At 62.2% G+C, this 20,960-nt stretch overlaps 2 protein-coding genes across 5 annotated transcripts; one reads left to right on the forward strand and one right to left on the reverse strand.

Annotated features, from left to right (window-relative positions):
* The first annotated feature begins 954 nt into the window (after positions 1-954).
* On the forward strand, positions 955-10,649 carry DDA1 (DET1 and DDB1 associated 1). Of its 4 annotated transcripts, none has more exons than XR_004044322.3 (6): positions 955-1,150; positions 5,706-5,782; positions 6,008-6,059; positions 6,931-6,992; positions 7,917-8,086; positions 8,643-10,649. XR_004044322.3 is itself a non-coding variant. In XM_030880193.2 (5 exons), exons 1-5 carry the CDS (start codon positions 955-957, stop codon positions 8,025-8,027), a joined length of 498 nt encoding a protein of 165 aa, XP_030736053.1. In that variant the 3' UTR covers positions 8,028-8,611. The 4 variants fall into 4 exon arrangements, 2 of the variants coding, with proteins under 2 accessions (XP_030736053.1, XP_030736054.1); XR_009563537.1 differs by lacking the exon at positions 8,643-10,649 and adding an exon at positions 8,570-8,611; XM_030880193.2 differs by lacking the exon at positions 8,643-10,649 and having other exon boundaries at positions 7,917-8,611.
* ANO8 (anoctamin 8) lies at positions 10,567-20,725 on the reverse strand. Its single transcript, XM_030880195.2, has 18 exons — positions 20,398-20,725; positions 19,519-19,629; positions 19,260-19,392; positions 18,939-19,077; positions 18,762-18,858; positions 17,645-17,761; positions 17,434-17,561; positions 17,175-17,336; positions 16,694-16,846; positions 16,453-16,579; positions 16,272-16,327; positions 16,094-16,168; positions 14,550-15,362; positions 14,107-14,298; positions 13,874-14,005; positions 13,682-13,792; positions 12,119-12,794; positions 10,567-11,284 (listed from the first exon to the last, which is right to left on the reverse strand). The coding sequence occupies exons 1-18, from the start codon at positions 20,501-20,503 to the stop codon at positions 10,875-10,877; spliced, it is 3,738 nt and encodes a 1,245-aa protein (XP_030736055.2). The 5' UTR covers positions 20,504-20,725; the 3' UTR covers positions 10,567-10,874.
* Positions 20,726-20,960: the final 235 nt, after the last annotated feature.

Genomic DNA, 20,960 nt, shown 5'->3' on the forward strand with positions numbered 1-20,960 from the left:
GTTCATTTGGTTCCAATAAAATGGGACTTCCCTGGCAGTACAGTGGTTATGACTCCAGGTTTCCACTGCAGGGGGCGCGGGTTCCATCCCTGGTTGGGGAATTGGGATCCTGCATGCTGCGCGGCCAAAAAAATAAAGAGGATCCATCCTTAAAATGAGATGCTTATTTCTCCTCTGCTGTGATGTTGGTGTAATAATGCTTAGTAGCTTCCACTTAGTAACTTATTGAGTACTTCCTTAATAAGTTCTTGTTCTCTCCAGGCTGTCAGGCTGGTGGTCGTGGTGGGGGGGCGGTGGCTTGATTCGTACCCAGGCAGTCTGGACACAGTGGAGTCAGGGCTGGGAGGATGATTGTGAGGACTGTGGAGCCCAGAGGAGGCACTGGACTTTGCCTTGGGAAGAACGCAGTCGAGGAAGGCTTCTTAGAGAAGGTGGCAGGGTCTGGGAGAGTCCAAAGGGAGGAGGGATTGGACGGGTCAGGATAAAAGGTAGACGAAGGAGACCGGAGGGGCCCAGAATTTGGGACCGAGGAGGCGGGACTGGATCCTTGGGATACTGGGGAGCCAAGGGAAGTGTTTCAAAGATGCTGTCAGCTTAAAGATATCAAGCGGCTAGTGTGGGAGCAGTTTAGATATGCCGAAACCTAAGGTTGGGACCCCAGGGAGGAGGCTGGGAGTGTAACGGTGGGTCCCTATCCTTCCGGGGGCTGCTGTAAGAACCTCATGAACCACCATATGAAAAAGCGTAGCAAATGCTAGAGAGACCGGTGGGACCTCCGGGTGTTGCAGACTACAAATCCCAAGGGGCTTTGGGGGCGCGGCCTCCGCCCACTTCCGGATTTCGCTGCTCTTCGCTTGCAAGTCCCGGGCGGGGTTTTGCTCTCTCAACTGAACTTGACAACGAAGGGAGGCGGCGTGGCGACCAATGGCCGCGTGACTTTGCCGGATCTGGCCAATGGGAGTGCGCAAAGACCGCATAACTTGGAGGCAGGGCCAGAGGGCGGACCAACGACTGACGGGCGGCCGCACCAGCAGTGTGGGCTGTGCCGTGGCTAGAAGTTACTGTGCGGCGGCTGCTAAGGAGGCGGCTGTGGTGGCGGTGGCGGCGGCTGAGGCGGTGGCTGAGGCGGCGACGGAGGAAACAGAAGATGGTGAGGGTGGCCGCCAGGGCCGTACTCCCCCTCCGCTCGACAAAATGGCGCCGCGGGCCCACCCACCTCCAGTAACCCCCGAGGCCCCTCACCGCCCTGGGGGGCCCGGCCCCGCCCCTCTCTCTGACCTGTCACCTTCGACCCCCCGGGACCCTGCTGTGAGCTTCTTGCTGACCCCGTCCTGGCTCCATCTCCGACCCCTGACCCTATCTAGGTTTCCAGGCCCTGACAACTCATTCATTTCCGGGTCGCGGTTCCCCCGGAAATCGCCTGGGGGGTGTGGGGATGGGGTCCCCCGAGACCCCCAACTGAGGCCTCGTCCTCCGGGCGCCAGGCCTGGGCCTTTCCTGTTCGGGAAGGTTTGGGAGGCCGGCCTGAGCGTCGGGGCGGGGAGGGGGCTTGACATCGTGACATGCGGGGCTTTATCGCCAAAGGAAGTGCGACATCGCGAACTGCCTTCGTCCCCCAGAGCCCTGACCCCACCTCCAACATTCCGGTCCCGATCAGCTCTAAGAGGGAGCGACTTCATCTCTCCAGTTATCAGGCCCTATCCCTGTTAAATGAGGGTAGCAATAGTTCAGACTTCATAGGGTTGTGATAATTTGGGGAACTGACGTCTTAAAGGGCTTGGGACAGTGAACGCTCAACAGATGAGCTGGGTGACTCGGGGATGGTGACATTCCCTCCTAGCTGTCTCCTCATCTTGAAGTGGGGATAATGACAACTTTCTGGGAGGTTAAAGTTCTCCTTGGGCCGCTCACTCATCCTGGGATTTGGGTCTGGTGGTTCTTTGGGGTTTGGGCTCTCCACCTGTGAAGTGGGACACAGCCTCACAGTTGGGCTGAAGCCCCCTTCATTCTCTCCACTCTTTGGCATCCCCAGGGCTGACAGAGGTGATGGAAGCTTTTGTCAGGGCAAGTCAAACCCCATTGTTCCTGGACTCAGGGTCCCAGCCCACAAGCCATAGTCCTTGGGATGTGGTGGGGAATAGATAAAAGACTTCTTGTCAGGAAGGATATGGGAAAGTGGTAAGTGGGTTCCTATCACGTGGGTCCCCAAGCCTGAGTGTTGTCCTTGACTCCTCACTGCGACCTCATTGCCCACTCCCAGTTCCTAAGAGGGTTCTGTTGGCTCTGCCTCCAAAACGAATTCTGAATCTGTCCACAGCTCCCCACCTGGTCCCGGCACTGCCACCTCCTGCCTGAACACCTGCTCCAGCCTCCTCCCTGGTCTTGCCTCCATCCTGCCCCACTGGCAGTCTGTAATTCACCCAGAACCAGAGGGAGCTTTTAAAGATGTCAATCAGATAATACCACTATCTAGCTTACAAAACAGTGGGGGGGCTTCCTGTTGTAACCCCAATGAAACCCACCTCCCCCCCTCAGCTTCCAAGGTCCCTGCCCAGCTCTGTGACCTCATCTCCACCCTCTTCACCCCTCCCCGCTGTGATCTCCAGCCACAGTGGCCTTGTTTTCACATCTTCACATTCAGTCTCTGCCACCCCAGGGTCTTTGCACCTGTTACTCCTGCCTGGATTGCTCTTCCTCCTGTGAATAACATCTGCTCAGAGGGTCCCTTCCTGATTGCAGGAGGCCCCCATGCCTCCTCTCTCTGCACACCATTTCTTTTCCTCATCTTGCTTTGGTTGGGTCACTGGCAGGCTGCCCACACAGGGACTGGCACACAGATTTTCAGCGAGTGTTTGCTGAGGCAATGGACAGCTTCTGGGCCCAGCTGTAGCTAGGATTTGTCTGGCTGAGGTGAGGATTTCTCCCTGTGTCTGAGGCTTGGTTTTCCTGCTTAGCTGACAGGAAGTACTGGCCATGCCCTGTCTGCATTCATTTATTCAGCACACATGCATGGATACTAACAGCTGCCCTCAGGGGTGCTCTGGGCAAAGCTCTTTCCCTGTGTTGTCTTACTGAAACCCAGAATAACCCTGGGAGGGGTCCCTCTTGTAAACCACGCTCATAACTGGGGCGGCCAGACTGGTAGGTCACCTGCCCCAGGTCACACAGCCAGGGAGGGGCCCATCCAGGATCAGTGCAGGCCTGGGGCTTCGGAACCTCTCACCACTCTGCTGCCCGGCCCCATGTTAGCCCTGTCAGGGACCCAGGGTTGAGCCAGCCCTGCCCTGCCCTCTGCCTCAGGGAAGTGGCAGTCCAGTGAGGGAACTGGATGTGTAAACAGATGACCTCGTTGGGGTATGAGCGTGCCTCTGGCAGAGGATCCCTGGTAGAGGCTTCCGGGGTGTGGGGAGGGGGCGTTTCGAGCTGACTGGAGAGTTTGGCGGGTGTTTCCCACGTGGAGAGCAGAGGGGCATTCCTGGAGGGTGGCACGGGCTGAGGAGGTGTGTGGCAGGAGGCTGGCGTGGGCCAAGCCGAGCCAGGGCTGCGGAGGGGTTTGAGTTGGGGCAGGGAGCCCTCCTCTCCTGTAGGTCTCAGGCCTGCATCACTGCATCTGGGCAGTCCTCCCCATCCCCCAGACCAGCCAGCCTTCCCTACCCCCTCCCCCTGCTCTCATGGGCCTCACATGGCACCTCGTGGTGCCCTGTCCTCATGGCCACTCTGCATTCACTGCATGGCTTTGATCCACACCCGTGTCCCCATGCACTGGCTGTTCCCTGGGGCCAGAAGTAGGTCTGCTGTGGCTCTCCGCAGTGCCCTGGGTCCTGAGAACACCTTGCCGGATGGATGAAGCTGGCCCCATAGTCTGGGGCTGAGCTGAGGCAGGGGTCCTGGGACAGGGGAGGCAGGTTTGAGGCACTCTGAGCTGGCTCTGGGGCCGTAGGTCACCCAGATGTGAGGGCCACCTCCTGGGTGGGAACAGGAGGCCCGTCCACGTTCCAGCTCCCCTGGCTCACCCATCCCGCTAGGCTCTTGCTGGGGCCCAGCAGAGGAGGGGTTGGGCCCCACAGGGGAGAGGACGCCTGTTTCCGCCGGCACCAGAGGGTGATGGGGGATCCCCTGAACAGCAGCTTCCCCGAGAGCGCAGCGCCTGGGTCAGGCATGGCGATTGAGCACCCGAGGGAGGGTTCACGTAGCCTGTAGGCTCTGAGCCCTCGGCTCTCAGGCAGGAAGCAGAGGCATTGGCATCACAGAACAGGAGCTTGGCCTCTGAGGTTAGGCAAACCTGGGTTCAGTCAGCTTGTTTTCTCGTTGGGGCTGGGGGACCTCAGATGAGTGTTACATGACCTTTTTGCCTCAGTTTCCTCGTCTGTATGATGGGGTGACTCCAGCTTGGGAAACCCCTGGTCCTCCTCAGCTCTCCCTCTCCAGGCCTGACGACAGTGTTGCCCTCCTGCTCTGCTGGGAAGTCACTCCCTGCCCCAAGTTCTCAGCCTTCATCCCTCTTCGGGGTTCTTGTGCCTCAGTTTCCTGAGGCGGACACAGCTCCCCTTGGCCTTTATTCACCCCCATCTTGTGGCAGAGACCTGCCCTCCGCCCAGAGTCAGGGTCTTCCCCTTCCAGAGCTTTCTCCCTTCCTTGCCCAGTTGGTGCCAGAGCGTCAGAGAAAAAGGACTTTCCAAGAGTCAGAGCTGTGAATGAATCTGTCGCTGGCTCCCTGGCACCTTGCGGGCCTGAAACCTCTGGTGCCTGAACCCCTGCCCCAGGCACCGGGGGCAGGGAGGAGCCAGCCTGCTTCCTTTAGGCTTCTGGCCCTTCCCCCAGTGGGAGGCATTCTCCCCTTACAGGGCAGCCTTTGGATGTGGGGACCCCAGGAGCAGCCCTCGAGCCAGCCCTGGTCCACACAGTGTTTGCTGCAAAGCTCAGCCAGTTTTAAAAGGCTGGCACTGGAACTTCCCTGGCGGGCCAGTGGTTAAGACCCTGCACTTCCAATGCAGGGGACACGGGTTCGGTCCGTGGTTGGGGAACTAAGATCCTACATGCCACATGACGCAGCCAAAAACATAAAAGAAAAAAGCTGGCACTGACACTGAAACTTGGGTTTTTGAGTTTTCTCAGGATTCGGAAGCTCGGTTGACCCCAGGCTTCGGGTCCTGTGTCCCAGCAGCCCCTGTGTCCCAGCTGCCGTTTCCCCTTCACCCAGCCTCCTGCTCCCCCACCCCCATGTATTGTCTCATGGACCCTCAGAGTTTCTTAGGGTGGACAAGTCTCCATCCCAGGCTCTATCAAAGGCGCATAAATGGAGGTGAGACCACGAGTTCAGTATTCAGCTAGCACAGAGGACAGGTGTGCAGTCGGATGGGCCCGGCTCCGGCTCCCCACCCCGCTGCTTGCTCCTGACTTGATGCAAGTGTCCTGGCCTGTTTGAGCCTCAGTTTCCCCACTCCTTGGCCTGGTGACAGGTTTATTGTGAGGACCCTGTGGGAGATCATACCCTTACTCTGGGGTTGGTTACTTTGTTCTGGTCATAAGAGTGGACACATCAGGTGGCCAGCTCAAGGGTGAGTTCTAGAAAACTTGAATGACAGAACAGAAAGAAGGAAACCGGAAGTCACCCGGTAGGTAGCCCACCCGGTCACAGGTGCTCCGGGGGTGGCCCAGCCTGCTGCCTGATTTCTCACTTACCATCTTCCCTGTCTTCTAGGCAGATTTTTTGAAAGGACTGCCTGTCTACAACAAAAGCAATTTTAGTCGATTTCATGCCGACTCTGTGTGCAAAGCCTCGGTGAGTACGTGGGCCGTGAGCTGCCCTCGGGGAAAGGGCCGGGGGTGGTGTGCAGCCCCCAGGTCGGGGTCTTGCCAGAAAGAGGGGCCGAGCTTCAAACCCAGCCCCACTTGAAATCCTCACACGTCTTTTGATCTGCATTGGAGGGCGGGTGCTGAGTTGAGAGGTGAGGGGACCCCAGACCTGTCTACTCTCCTAACCCACGCCTTCCCAACCCTCCCACAGAACCGACGTCCCTCAGTCTACCTGCCCACTCGGGAGTACCCGTCTGAACAGAGTAAGTGGCCTTTGTTGTTCTGTCTCATCCCGGCTGCCGAGGGGAAGGGCCAGAGGGTAGTGCAGGAGGTGACCTGTGGGAAGCTGGGCAACTCCCAGCCCTTGGGAGCAGCGGGAAGCCTGGCTTTCCCTGGGACCCTCCTGACGTCCACACCGGCATCCACGTCCAGCCCTGCAGGGTCCCAAGCTGGCCCTTGTCTGCTGCTCGCTGGCCCTCATCCCCACCCCTGCATCAAGTCAGGCCTCCCCTGCTGGCTCCCTGTCACAGGTCTCGAGACTCATACCATACGGTGGGGGACCCAGCCCAGGCTGGGGTGGGCAACTTGGGGAGGGGGCGGCTAGGCAGAGGGACCTGCAGGGAAAGGCCTGGAGCCTGCAGAGCAGGGGCATCTCAAGGTTATTTATTGTAGTCACGGTGTTTTCTTTCAACCGTGAAAAAATCCTGGACTCTGCTGGGTGCGTTCTGTGGTCACTGGGGCACAGCATGTGGATCTGTGCTCCTGGTCCGTCTGGGAAGACACCCACGTGACCTGGCATGCCGGGGCTCATTCCCCTGCCCGAGGGTGGAATCCGAGCTCAGCTTAGGACTCGGCCTCTCTCTGGGAAGCAGGGACCCTGTCAGGGCAGCCAGCTTGGGCTCATGGTAGTGGCCTGTGCTCAGGAGGGAGAATGCTTGGCTTCCTGAAATCTCCTCCAGGGTTGGGGGTGGTGACTTGAGTCACACAAAGGCCACCCAGGGCAGGGACAGCCCAGAGGCCAGGAAGGGGTAAGCTCGTCCTGGGAGGGCAGTGCAGGCTGGGATGGGGGCTGGGCCGCCTGCAGCCGGCTCCCCACAGCTTCTTCCTGCAACTTTATCTGTCTTTCTTTCTCAGTTATTGTGACAGAAAAAACAAACATTCTTTTGCGCTACTTACATCAGCAATGGGACAAAAAGGTAAGGCACGTGGGCTCGGGGAAGGAACACAGTGCCCAGCAGGAGGCTCTGAGAAGCGGAAGGACACCGGTGGCTGGGAGACTGGGTGTTCGAGTGGGGCCTTGAGGGCTGAATAGGCGTTTGCTAGGTGATTCAGGAGAAGGAAGAATGCTCTAGAGGAATGGCTGTGCAGAGGCCACAGGGCTCTAGTGCTCAGGGACAGGCAGGTAAGCTGTACTGAAGCCCATCTCCCCACAGTTTGTGGGGAGCACGGCCCTGGTGGCAGATAGACTTCAGTGTTGTTACTTGGAGTCTTTGTTCAATGATGAAAAGTACACACGATTAAAAATCCAGGCCCTACTAGGATGCGTAGCTGCTGTGAAAAGTCGTCGACCCCGTCCTTCCCATAAGAGGCCACCTTTCTGACAGGATATTTTTTTTTTCTTTCTTGAAAATCTGCACGTGTAGTTTTGCCGTGTGGTCAGATTGGGCCAGGTTGGAGGGGGACCCCATGATGAAGTGACTGCTCAGAAAACCCCAGCTCCTGGCCACCCCCGCCCCACAAGCCTTGATTCCCACCAGTGAGGAAAGGAGGTTTTCCCAAATCAGCATGCTTTCCTCTCTGTGGCTATTTGGGGGCTTCCCCGGGTGGCTCACGAGTGCCCTTTGCCCTCCGGCAGGGTGGATGGCTTCTCTGAGTGTCTGAGAAATGCTGTGTGGGGGTCATTGAGAGTTGTGATGACTCCTTGAAGTGCTTGTCACAGGCTGGTGTCCCCAGGGGACCATGGCTTGGTGGGGCAGGTCCAGGGGGCAGAAGGGGCTAGCCACGGGCCCTAGGTCGACTGCCCGGCTCTGTGATGTGCTGGGGCCCCAGGGCCAGCCTCAGATTTCAGGAGCTCCCCCAGCATGAAGACTCACAGCCCCTCCGCTTCCCCTGCCCCCCAGAATGCCGCCAAGAAGAGAGACCAGGAGCAAGTGGACCTCGAGGGTGAGAGCTCGGCACCCCCCCGCAAGGTCGCACGGACCGACAGCCCGGACATGCACGAGGACACTTAAGACTCACACTCCCCCACAGGCGCCTCCTGTCTTGTCTGCTCCTCGCCCGCCCGCCTTGTGTAAGCGCCCTGCCCCCCAACCCCTCCGCCGGCCCACCCACGCCCCACCGTCCACACCACTTCCAACCTCATAGGAGCCGATGTATTTATTTTCCTTGAGTTTTTATTTATGCTGTAAAATGTACCAAGCGATGGTTAAAGGGGACGTCAGACCCAGTAGTGTGATGTTGGTAGATGCTTTTAAAAACAACAATTGTTACTCACCTCCCCCCCTCCAGTTCCCCCTCCTCTCGCCCCCCCAGTTCTCCTCTGGAAAACTGGAGCGTGTCTGAGAGGGTCTAGAGCCAGGCCCCTGCTGCAGCCGGCCGGCAGGGGTGGGGGCCCTTCTCCCGGCTCCCACCGGCTGGTTCGGGCCTTAAAGACTTGCCTTGTCTCGAGTTCCACCGGGACCTATTCTGTGCCCAGACCTTGCTCTGAGCATGCGTAAGGGGGAGAAGTCAGCCCTTCCGGATCTTTCTCTTAAGTCATTTTATCATGGACTAGTGCGTGCTCCATGTCCACCCCAATAAAAGGATCTTTCCTACCCGACCTCGCGTCTTTGCTCGGCGTGCCTCAGCCCCAGAGGATGGAGCCACTGAGAGTCGTCCCATCATCACCAAGAGGAGCCGGAAGGGGCCCCCAGACGCTGGGGCCCCAGGACCAGCTGGATTCTCTCGTGGGCCTGCTGCGGCCATCTCGATCAGAGCCAAGACCTGCCCGGACCCGCCCCTCTACCCCAGCCGTCAAGGTGTCCTCGAGGACTGGGACACCCCAGAGAGACGGTCCGTGCTGCCAAGGATGGAGCTGTGGTGGGCCCCACGCCCACGACACTGGCGAGCAGGGCGGCACGCCCACCAGCCTCTGTGGAGACAGCCCAGGTGGCCCGGCCTCATGCCCTCAGAGAGGAGGCACGTGGAGCGCCGCGGGACGCCCAGCCCCAGTGCCCTCAGTCGGCAGGTTCCACGGCTACTCCCGGGAGCCAGCTGGACTGGGCTTGGGGCTGAGCCCGGGGACGTAGGGGGGCATTTGGGCTCCAGGCAGAAGGTTTGAGTTCCTGACCACTGGGCACAGGGCCAGGGGAATGCCGCTGCTTCCCCCGCCAGCCCTGAGTGGGAGCCAGAGTGCTGGAGCTGATGGCTGGGGTGTTGGGGGCGGTGAAGTGTTGGGCTGCGGCGTGCGTGAGGGACACGGGCTGCGGGGGGCACCTGCCCCAGGTTGTCACCGTGGAGGGCCCAGCCTGAGGCAGACTGCTCCGGCCTGAGCTGCCCCGTGTCTGCTGGGTGGAAGGCTCCTGGATTAGCTGCCCAGCTGTGGGGCCCAGCTCTGGGCGCATGTGCAGCGGTGTTCAGTTCCTGTGGTCATAAGGCAGGTGCTTAGGAAATGCAAGCTTGACTGTGGTCGTGCTGGGGAGGGCTAAGTCCCTGGGGGTTCTCAGACCAGCTTGGAATCCCCAGTCCCAGGGGTTGGCCTGACCCTGGGCAGGCGCATCGTGTCGCTGTTTGTTGGTGGCAGAGTAGATGGCAGGACTTTAGTTTCAAAGGCTGTGGGGCAGGGCAGGCGCAGGCTTCAGCCTGTCCTTCCCCGAGGCTTGCCCACGCCTCCCTGGCCCCAGGTTCCCCTTTGAGTGGCTGGGTTCTGTCTCCTGCCAGTGCTGTCCACAGTGAGGGCAGGGGTCCCGTGGCCTCCCTGTGGTCTCCCCAGCACAGGCCCGTCAGCCAGCCTACACCCACCCCTCTTGCCTTTACTCTTACTCACTCTGTTCCCCCAAACACCAAACCCTGCCTTCCCACACCTCTGTGCCTTTGCACAGGCTGCTCTCCTGCCTCCAGTGAACCCTGACTTCTCTTTCATGGCCCCCCCGCAAGTGCCCCTTCCTCACACTGGCTCCCCCAGCCCTGCCTGGGGTGGGGCCCGTTGGGCCCTGAGCCTTTGTATGTGGACACACCTGAGGGTGGGAGAGGCCATGTCCATCCCTGATCAAGTGAAGGGTCCCAGCGAATAGGGTCTGACAGCTGTCCCACAGTGGGGCATCCCGGCCCTTCCCGGAAGCCACACCCCAACATGCCATCCCCTCAACATCGAGACTCAGGCACCAGGTGCCTTCCGACTTCCACACCCAAGTTCTCCCCGCAGCCCTTGACTCCTCAGATGGCAGCCTGGGAGGCGGGTGTGCCAGAAAGGGTAGCCCTGCACGACTGAGGCCGACTAAGGACGCAGGCCCAGGGCCCAAACTGCTGAGTCCTATGAGCACTTTGAGATTTCTTCCTTAGTCTAGGAGGCCGAAGATGGGGCCTGAGGCTCTGCAGCTCCTCCCAGGGGCCCCTGGGCCTGGATTTTTGGAGTTTTCCAGCCATGGCCTGGAGACCCAGTTCTTTGGAGGAGTTCCCTAAGGGTCATAGACAGGGGGGGTACCCACCCTAGGCCTGCCAGGCCCCCAAAGAGCTGGCCCCAACCTCGTCATTGGGCCCCTTATGTCCCTTTTCCACAGCTCCGCCCTTCGGCACTGTTGAAATATACTTTTTATTGCATTTCTGCCGTTTTACAAAAATATGACAAAATAAATTAAAAACAAATAAATAATCGCCTATTCTGTGTGTGTTTTCTGTTGTTTTGGGGGGGTTTCCTTTCCTTTCCCCCCATCCTGGTCGAAAGGAAAACGGCAGATAGAGGGGCCCCAGGCCCCCGGCCCTGACCCAGGAGGGGGCAGCCAATACTGGGATACACCGACAGCAGCGTTTTCTGGGTGGCGGGTGCCGCCCCGTCCGTGATTGATATTGCATATGAAAACAGGAAGGCAGGGCGGGCGGAGCTAATGCCAGCCGCTGGGCCAGCACACGGCCTGGGGACTGGGACTGGGACTGGAGCTGGGGCTGGGCGACGGTGCCGGGGGCTCCGGGGGCTCGGAGGTGGGAGGCAGCGGCGGCGGCGGGAGGCTGTAGAAGCTGGCGTCCCCCGGCAGGACGCCAGCTGCCGGGGCGGGCAGGGGCCCGGCGAGGGCGCAGGGCGGACACTCGGCGGCGGCGGCGGCAGGGCCCTGGCGGGGGGCGGCGCCCTCGCCCCCGCAGCCCCACGGCCCGTCCCACTGCCAGCAGCCGGCGGGTGGCGTCGGGGGCCGGGGCAGCGGTGTTGGCGGCGGCGGCGGCGGCGGCGGCGGCGGCGCAGGGCTCCGGCTGCGGCGGGTGCGGAGGGCCGGGGCGCCCACCGGGGCCGGCGCTGTCCCTGCGGAGGCGAGAGGGGCCGTTCCGGGGAGATGCCGGCCCCGCCGCTGGACCCCGCTGGGGACCCTGCCCGCGCTCCCTCCGGGCTTTCAGGCACATGGAGGGCCTTATTGCTTCTGATCAGTGACAAGGGGTGGGCTTCTTCGGGTGCATCCCCCGCCTCTGGGCACTGGGCCCCTCCCCGTCACGGAGAGAGGACGGTCTGAGGAAGTCCCTCTGACTTCTGACCTATATCCCTGGTGCTACAGCTGCCACCTCTTGGGCTCCCTGGGATGGGCTGCTGGACTCCGGGCTGGGACGGGGTGGGAGGGGCGGCAGTGAGGCCTGTGGCTCTGCTCGGCACACATGTGGCTGCAGCCCTGAACTCCCTGGGTGGGCAGCCTGAGCTCCACCTCCCAGAAAGGCCACCTCGAACAGCTGGGCTGCAGGATGGGGACTTGCATAGAGGCCTGGGGGTCCAGGGCCCCCAGAGTGAGCTGGGTGTAGGGTCTCATGGGGGCAGGAGAGGCAGGGCCAGGTGGTGAAGGGGCCTCCCTCATCTCTCCTGGCACTGGAGCATGGCAGGCCGTGCGAGGGGCACTGGGACGAGGGGCTTTGGCATCCCTCCCCAGGGGTGAGGAGGGTCAGGCACAGGGCTCCAGGCTCTCCGGGGTCCCGGAAAGACTGGGTAGGCTTTGACCAAGAGGCTCCATGTACCACATACCCAGGTCCCCAACCGGTACCGGGAGACTGGGCCTCCTCTGTCCCCTTCAGCCCCTCTCCCCAGGCCTGGACACCCCACCCCTATCCCCAAAGCCCGGCCCAGAGTCCCCACCCCCGAGTTAAAGCTTGTGACCTGAGCCTTCCTCTTCGGGCCGGGGTGTGTCCGGCTCCTCAGCTGCGGCCTCGTCTGCCGGCCCACTCCGCTGGGCTCGGCTACCACCACTGCCACCGCTGGGGGTCCCGTCCTGCCGGGCCTGCCCGCCCGCCCCGTTGGACCCGGCCTCAGCCCGGGCCCCGCCGAAGGGGAAGAGCTTGCTGGCGTGGAAGGCCTTGGGCGGCGAGTGGCTACGCTCTGGGTCCCGCCGGGTCTCGGGTGACTTGAGGAATTTGAAGCTGAGGAAGGCCGGCAGGCGGGTGTCACTGCCTGTGGGAGACGGGGCAGGGGGCGGCCGGGCAGTGAGGTTGGCCCCCGCGCCGGCCAGCGAGGATGCAGCCCCGGACGACAGGAACTTGCCCTGCAGTGGGATGATCTGCTTCAGCTTCATGACGTTGTTAGGTGCCAGCAGGGACCCCGGGCGCTTGGGCCGCTCCGGCCCATGGCCTCCTGCCGCCCCACTGCCCTTGGCCTTGGCCGAGGCCTTCTCTGGGGCAGCAGGGTCCAACCCGGAGCCCTCAGCCCGAGCTTCCTCCCGGCCACTGGCGTCGCGCTCCCTGCGGGCATGATGTTCTGCGTGGCGCTGGCGTTCCTCCTCCTCTCGCCTCCGCCGCTGCTGCTGCTGGTAGCGGTGCTGGGCCTGGCGCTCATGTCTCTGCGGGCAGAACGGGGCCATTATGGGGACACTGGGAAGAGCAGGCGGGCGAGCAGGCACCAAACCAGGCCCGGGCCCATGCCGGCGCTCTCCTGCGGAAGTTGGGAGAGATCCGAACGCTTCTTGGGTACAGCTGCATCCCTGGACCCACCCTGGGGCTCTCTGCAGAAGTGGGGAGAGATCTAAACACTTATGGGGCACCAACTGCATCCCTGGACCCATGCCGGTGCTTTCTGAGGCCTGAGAAGAGAACGAACATTTACTGGCCACCGCCTCTGTCCCTGATCCCCTGCCAGACACCGTCTTAGGAATTGGGAGAGTGTAAACAAATATTGGGCCTCAGTGGTTCCCTGCTTTCTGGAGAACTGGTGAGAGACAGAGCTGTGACTGCCCCATCCAGTGGCCGGTAGCCACACACGGCTTTGTCAATTTAAATAACTGCAAAGAAAAAGTCTGTTTCTCAGTGGCACCAGCCCCGTTTCAAGTGCTCGTTGGTCATCTGTAGTGAGGGGCTACATAGGCAGCACGGATATAGAACGTTTCCATCATCGTGGAGCGCTCCATCGGTTGGCGCCAGTGAGCTCCCTGGCCTTCTCTGCAGCTTTCTGAGGAATGCGGCAGAGGCTTGGGCTTCTAGGAAGCGTCAGCTGTGTCTCTGGCCCCCAACAGGGCAATGCTGGGCAAGCCGGTGGATGACAGTTCGTGAGTGCCAACCTGGTGCTGGATGCCACCAGGATCCCAGAGGGGACCAGGCCCTTTCGGAACGCTAATTATTACACCAGGCTCTGAACACCCACCCTCCTGCTAAGGACTGGACGGCCAGCCAGGCTAGGTGGAGAAGCCCCACGGAGCAGAGACATAAAGCGCACTCACCCCAGCCCACATACCTTGAAGGCCTCCCGGCGCTGGTACTCCAGCTTGGCCATCTCCTCAGCCACCCAGCCCGGGATGTCGGGGATGGCCACGTGGATGAGGTACTTGAGAAGCAGAGCGAAGTGCTGAGGTGACAGAGGAGGAGGCTGCAGGCACGGGGACACCCACCCGCCACCTGGCTCCCCCAACCCGGCCGCCAGCCCCACCTCAAGCACCACCACGGACACGATGGCCGCCTCGGGGCTGAGCCAGGGGAAGAGGCGCTGCAGCTGCCCACACTGGCCAATTAGATAGCAGTTGACTACGATTGCCAGGACGCCCATGACCTCCATCACCTTCTGCAGGGGGACAGGCGGGCTCAGGGGGTGCCCAGCCACCCTCCCCAGCACCCGCTCCTCCTTGGTGCACCCCGGCTTGGGGCCCTCAGCCCTCCCCCCACCTGCCACTGGCCAATGCTCTCCACCCGCTGCCCAAAGGGCCGCTGCAGCCCCGTGCACAGCTTGAGGGCGTCACTGCGGATCTCGATGAGGTTGTTGATGAGGGCGCAGAGGGCAGCCAGGGGGAAGGCAGACGAGAAGAGCACGACATAGCCAAACTGCACAAACATCTCCTGGTAGTCCTGGAATGTGTCCTGTGGGCGGGCACCTGGGTGGGGCCTAGGGCTCTCCCTCTGCCCAGGACAGACACCTCCTCCCTCGGACCACCTTCCTCTCCTCAAGCCCACCCCCCAGATTATTCTGCATGGACCCAGAGCTCCCCCTCGGGCAGGTTCCTGACCACATGAAGGGTCCCGTTATTCCCTCCCATCACCCCCAGGCCCTCCACCTCACTGCGCTGCGCCCCTCGGAGGGCCCGGCCCCTGCCCTCAGGCGCCCTCCTCACCTCGTATTTCTTCATACAGCTCTCGAGCTCAGCCTGGGTGAGCTGGGCCGAGTGTTCCTCCTCGGGTGGGTCGATCCAAGATGACCGGTTCTGCCGCCGCTGCTTCCGGGCTGAGTCACCCAAGCCCGGCTCTGGGTCTGGGCCCCCATCGGGGCCCTGGTCGCGGCCCTCACCTCTGGCCCGGCGGAGCAGGACAGCCGGGGGCTCCCGTTCAGGGCTGCTGGGAGCCCCCTCGGCCTCATCGTCCTCCTCGGCCAGCGTGAACACGCCAGCTTCCAGCCCCTTCTCCACCATGGTGGGGCTCCCCTCCTCCAGGAGGGCCTCCGGGCTTGGGCCCAGCCGCCGCCGCCCAGCCCCCCGCTCAGCAAAGCTGACCTTCTTCAGCCGAAGCCCGCAGTCCAGGAGGCCGCCCTCCTCGGCTTCCTCCTCCTCGTCCTCCTCCTCTTCGTCCTCCTCCTCCTCCTCGTCCTCCTCCTCCTCCCTGCCCCCCCGAGGCCCGTCCCCCACCTCCCCACCTTCCCCCGCTGGCCGACGCTCCATGGTGGCCTCCTCCTCCTCCTCAGGTGCCCCGCAGGCCCCACTGAGACACCTGCGGCCCCCCCCACCGCTGCTGCCACCGACACCCTCTTCAGCCTGGGCTTCGAGGTGGCGTGCAGGGCGCCGGAGGCTCAGTAGGCCAAGCAGGGCACGGGCCAGCTCCCAGGCAGCCCGCAGGCCAATCTCGCCACGGCCCAGCCGCCGGTACAGGTGCGGCTGCAAGACCTCTCGAACATTCTGGAGGAACTGGCGGGTGATCAGCAGCGTGGCCAGCATCTGGGGGCAGGAAGGGGGTGGAGAGAGGCCACGTGGGGGGCGGGCGGGGCTCTGGGCACCGGGACAGGCTGCGGGGACTGGGCACCCGCCCTCCCGAAACACACTTCCAGACACACCCTGAACCCAATTTGGATGTCCCTGGACACGGAGGCAACCCCAAACCGCAGCTGGGCAGGTCACAGCGCTCCTAGCCAATCTCCTGGGCAGGCCATGGCTTCCCTGCTTGCAGCACCGCCCAGGAGCTCACTCAGCTGGTGGCCAGGGCCTCCGGGGGCTTCTGCCACCTGCACCCCGTCAGCGGAAGCCCATCCCCTCAGAGCATGCACCCTCGGCTTGGTGTGAGGCCCCCAGCATAGCCACATTGCCCACCCCGGCGAGGCCCCAAGGGCTCGCCACCTGCCAGTAATTTGGCCCGGGCCATGAGCAGGAGGCCCCGGAGGGAGAGGAGGAGAAGGCAGAACCGCAGGGCCGCGAGCGGGACCAGCACCGCCCAAAGCTGCCGCTCGAGGCTCTGGGACAGGGACAGGACGATCAGGAGCTGTGGAGGGACCGACGGACAGGTGGACATACAGATGGAGGGGCGACAGGTAGAGAGAGGACACACAGACGGACAGAGAGGAGAGAAGGATGGAGGAGGGGGGGAGGGGCTGGAGAGCCCATGGACCCGTTGGGCCAGGTCTGGCCCCCCCACTGGCTGCCATGGGGGGCACTGCTTCAGGCCGGGGTCTTACCTCTTTCAGGCGCTCCATGTCCTTGAGGTAGAAGCCAATGTAGAAGAGGCTCAGGTATGAGTTGACGAATTGGAACTGTGGGAAGCAGGCAGGTGGGCGGTCACCCTGCCACCTCTGTCCCCAGGAGCTCCCGTGTATCCCCTGCAGAACCCCTGCCTGCCTGCTGGCCACCACTCACCAGGACAACCTTGATGATGAGGTGCTTCTCGTAGGCGCTCTCCAGCCGGTAGTTCTCTGGGGGCCAAGGAGGGGAGTGAGGGGGTGGCCCAGACCATCATGGGCGGCAGGCACACCCCGCAGGGCGGCGGGGCCCTTCCTCCTGGGGGGTGGGCAGTGGGACCTCCCCTCGCAGGGCATACCCATGTCGTTGAGCCAGACGGCCAGCTTCTTGTAGCCCTCGGCGCTTGCACTGACCAGCAGGGCCAGCATGACTTTGGGCAGGAAGCGGGCGAGACGGGGCAGCCCCTTCACACTCAGCACCAGCTCCTGCAGGGGCAGGGCGTTCACAGGTCACCCCGGCAGCTGGGCTCCACTCACAGCACACCCGGACAGGTGGCCGCCAGGTCGGGGCCAAGGCCAGGGCTAGGGGCTGGAGGTCACCTGCAGCTGGAAGCAGCCGAGCATGAGCAGGAACACACAGGCCAGGCAGGTGAGGCACAAGGGGAGACTCACAAGCAGCTGGAAAAGCAGCCGCTTCCAGGGCGGGTAGTAGAACTCCTCGGCCCGAGTCACGGGGCTGATGCGCCGCACGCCCTGGCAGAGGGTGGGGGCCCGGCCCCGCGTGAGATCAGAGGGGCTGCCTCTGCCCTGCACCCTTCCCGACCCTTCGACCTCAGTGTCTCTTTGTCATGCTCTGCTACTGCGGTGCCCCCGCCTAATGCATCCTTCCCAGCCCCTCAAAGCCAATTTCCCACCCCTCTCCCTTTGGGCATGGAGAGTCCCCCACTTGGCACACCATCTCGGACGCTGCAGCCCTACTTCACCCCTCCCTTTGTTCTTGCAATGCTCCTCGCCCAGTGTGTTTTCTCTTTTTTTTAACCCCATTCTCAAAGTCCCTGAACTCAGATCCCCCCTGACTGACCCTGAACTGGGGCCGTGGCTCCTCCACAGCTTCCCCGGGTGAGTCCAGCGTCCCCCACTTGTAGGCCAGCTCTGCTCCCCTCCGTTTCCACTCCTCCAAGAAGAGCGTTGACCAGACTACGTTGAAGAGGGCAAAGACCACGCAGGATACATCCCGGCTCGTCTGGGGGTGGCAGAGGAGGGCTGAAATGTTGGCTGGCCCAGTCCAGGGAGGAAGGTGTCTTGGGTGTCCCAGCCCCTGTGCAGTCCACACCCGGCACCTGATCAGCCTCTGTGAATGTGTACAGGACAGAGCCGAAGACCGCTGGGTACACCATCGCCGATGTGTAGAAACCCAGCCAGGCGAAGTACATGGCAATCTTCACGCCAAAGTAGTCGCAGATCTCATCTGCCAGGGACAGGGGTGTCCCAGTCAGCCCTGACTGTCTCCTGGGACCCCACCCCCACCCCCACCCCCTGGCCGGACCACACCTAGAGGCTGGTTTTCACACACAGCCTGCACCCATGACTTCATGAGGCGGTTCAGGATGCGCTGCTCGTGGACTGGGAACACCTGCTGGATGATCCCGCGGGCCGCCAGTTCAGGGACTGTTGGGGGACAAGAACCCTTCTGCCTGTGCTGGGCCTGGCCAGCCCCCCTCGGCTGAAACCCAAGTCATAGCTTTTTGCCTGCTCTTAAACTCGCAGAGGCTCTTCCCAGGAGAGGAGTTCTTAGTGGAAGGAATATCCGGTTCTTCCTCAAAATTTGGGAGGTGCAGGGGCAGGAGGGGAAGGGTGCAGGAAACCTGAGAAGGTGGGATCCCAGTGGGGAATCACTTTTTTTTTTTTTTTTGGCCACACCGCACGGCTTGCGGGATCTTAGTTCCCCGACCAGGGATCGAACCCGGGCTCCCTGCAGTGGAAGTGTGGAGTCCTAACCACTGGACCACCAGGGAATTTCCCTGAACCACTTTTTTTTTTTTTTTTTTTTGCGGTACGTGGGCCTCTCACTGTTGTGGCCTCTCCCATTGCGGAGCACAGGCTCCGGACGCGCAGGCTCAGAGGCCATGGCTCACGGGCCTAGCCGCTCCGCGGCATGTGGGATCTTCCCGGACCGGGGCACGAACCCGTGTGCCCTGCATCGGCAGGCGGACTCTCAACCACTGCGCCACCAGGGAAGCCCTGAACCACTTTTTTAAATAGAGCTATTTGGCCTCAGCTCATTGCTCCAGATGTCTGAGGAATGGTGCAAAGCTGGCATTAGAAGGTGAACTTGCAGCGGCTCCTTTCCTGGAGGGGAAACTGAGGCCCAGGGCTGCACCACACAGTACGCGGAGTGCTGTCCATGGTCCTGCCCCTACCTTATCCCAGACCCAGAGAGAAGGATTTCTCCCGGACCTGCCTCCGAGGGGACAAGCCCCACCCCTTTGCTGAGGCCACACCCCTTCAGCTCATTGATTGATCTCCAGGCCCCGCCCAACTCTTCAGTAGTCCCTGATTGGTTGCATCTAGGCCTCACCTTCCTAACCCTCCTACTTTGATAGCTGTCCTCTAAGAGCCCCAGCCAACTCCCCACATATGATTGGAAGGTTGGGACCGCCTCACTCACTGATTGGCTGGTCCTCCAGAAAGCGCACATTGTGCAGTGCCTCTCCCTGCTTGGCACGGAGGTTCTGCAGCCAGAAGCGGATGATGCTCTGGCGCTCCTGCAGGGGACAGGGCGTGAGCACAGGGAGCAGCCGCCCACGGGCTAGGAATGTGCGCTGGGGGCCAGAGCCGGCCGCACCTGGGAGGTGAAGAAGCGCAGCTCACTCTCCACATTCTCGTAGATGAAGTCCTCCTCGCAGGAGAAGCCGCGGGTGCCCCCGCCAAACTCAGTCTTCACTGCTTTGCGCAGACCCAGCTCGTCGGCCCCTCTGAGTAGGCTGCAAGAAGGGCAGGGGAGGTGGGATCAAGGGGAGACCCTGGCTCACCATCCTGGAACTAGGGATGGTGTACCTGGTGGCCGTCAGGGACAAATGCGGGGTGGCTGGACCTCGCAGTTGGTGCTTGGAAGGGCGGGGAGCTGAGTAGCAGGGTCAGCGAGAGGCCAGGGACAGGGACTCGCCTCTCATACGTGGCGGTGACGAAGAAGGCGTAGGCACGCGTGTGGCGATGGTGGCGGACTTGCACGATGAGCTCGGGGATGCCCACGCGGATGTGGTTCAGCAGCCATAGCAGCGTGTGGTCATCGGTCGTGTCTGCCAAGGGGCACAGGGACCGATAGCTCTTGCCACGGGTGGTCTAAGGCCTCCTGCAGACTCCTACTCAGGGGAGCCCAGCTCAAGGGAGCTCACTCTGGACCCTGGGGGGATGGACACAGGTACCTGGGAAGGTCATCAACACGTCGCAGTTCTCTGTGGGCACCGTCTTCATCCATGCCTTGTGGGACACCAGGTACCGACCCACCTGCAGGAGCCGCTTCCCAAAAAGCTTATCTGGGGAGCAGGCAGGGCAGGCTGGGGTCAGACCATTCCCGGATCAGAACCCTGGCCTCCAGTCTTGGTCCCTCCAGCCCTTGCCCCCGATCACACACTTGCCAGGGCTCCTCGGCTCTCAGCTTGGCATTCAAGGCCCTGCGAGCTCTGGCCTTGGGTTGTTTCCTTCCCTCCACGTCCTTGCACCAGCCAGGCCCTTCTCCAGGAATGCCCTTCCCCCAGGTCCTCCGTTACAAATCTTACTCATTTTCGAGGCCCAGCTCCGCCTCCAAAACCACAATCGATGGGGCGCTCACTAGCAAATCTGAGCGCCTCACCACATTATGTCAGTGCGTCCTCATAGCTGGGCGCGGTTCTTACCCCCATTTCACAGGCGAGGAAACTGAGGCCCAGAGCATTTAAGTCACGCGCCCAAGGTCACACAGTCGAGCAGGGATTCGAACCCAGGACTGTACGATTCTGTAGCCTCTGTGGAGAGGCTCTCTCAAGCGCATCACTGCTCGGCAGCGATCCGGTAGCCCAAGGGGTGACTGGGCTCAGCCCCGGGCTGGGGTTCTAGGAGGGGCGTGTCGGTGTCCCTGCGCTGGGAGCCCCCACCCGCTGCACCGTCCCAGCCGCGCCCGCCCGGCCGCAGCCGCTGTGCCGGAGGAGCGGGCCCCTCGACTGGACTCCAGACCGGGACCGCTGACTCCAATCCCCTCCCCGTACAGCCGCCGCGAACACCCCAGGCACCTGCCACCCTGTCAGATCCAGGCGCTGCACACATACCCAGAACTCCGGACGCCGGGGCTGCAGGCTCGCCGTCCGGCGGGGGCCTCTTGCCACGCTCACCCTCCAGGGACGTGCCCCCGGTGCCGGAGGCAGTTTCGGCCATTGCGAGGACAGGGCAGGTCAGGGGCTGCGGGCGGCTCAGGCGCTGGGGGACCGCGGGCTCATGGGGCGGATGCAGCCACGGAGCGCGCCAGAGGAGGAGACAAAGGCCGCGCCCGCCCGCGCCGGCCGCCGTCCCCGCGTGCCCGAGCGCTGCTTCTCGTCCCCGCCCGCGCCGAACCTCGATTCTCCTTCCCGGCCCCGGACACGTCTTTCTCTGGTTCTCGACTCCGCCCGTGTTGTTTTCTGGGTTTCGTTCTTGCCCGCCCACCTCGCTCTCTGGTGCTCGTTCCCGCCCGCACCGAACGTGCGTTCTCTTCCCGGTCCCCGCCCGCCCCGGGCCTGGATTCTCCGCTTCGGAGCCTTAGTTTCGCCATCGGTTTGGAATCTGAGATGCAGGTCCTGCCTTATGACCTTAGCACATGCTGTTTAGCTACCTAGGTCACTCTTCACGCCCTCTT

Source organism: Globicephala melas, chromosome 3, assembly GCF_963455315.2.
Source record: "Globicephala melas chromosome 3, mGloMel1.2, whole genome shotgun sequence".
Taxonomy (NCBI): domain Eukaryota; kingdom Metazoa; phylum Chordata; class Mammalia; order Artiodactyla; family Delphinidae; genus Globicephala; species Globicephala melas.

Coding starts and splice junctions, on each gene's coding strand:
- DDA1 (XM_030880193.2), top strand. CDS start 955: ATGGGAGTGCGCAAAGACCGCATAACTTGGAGGCAGGGCCAGAGGGCG. Junction 1,151..5,705: donor GACGGAGGAAACAGAAGATG/GTGAGGGTGGCC, acceptor TCTTCTAGGCAG/ATTTTTTGAAAGGACTGCCT. Junction 6,060..6,930: donor GGAGTACCCGTCTGAACAGA/GTAAGTGGCCTT, acceptor TTTCTTTCTCAG/TTATTGTGACAGAAAAAACA.
- ANO8 (XM_030880195.2), bottom strand. CDS start 20,503: ATGGCCGAAACTGCCTCCGGCACCGGGGGCACGTCCCTGGAGGGTGAG. Junction 17,337..17,433: donor CATTCACAGAGGCTGATCAG/GTGCCGGGTGTG, acceptor TGCCACCCCCAG/ACGAGCCGGGATGTATCCTG. Junction 15,363..16,093: donor ACATGGAGCGCCTGAAAGAG/GTAAGACCCCGG, acceptor TCCTGCCCCCAG/ATGCTGGCCACGCTGCTGAT.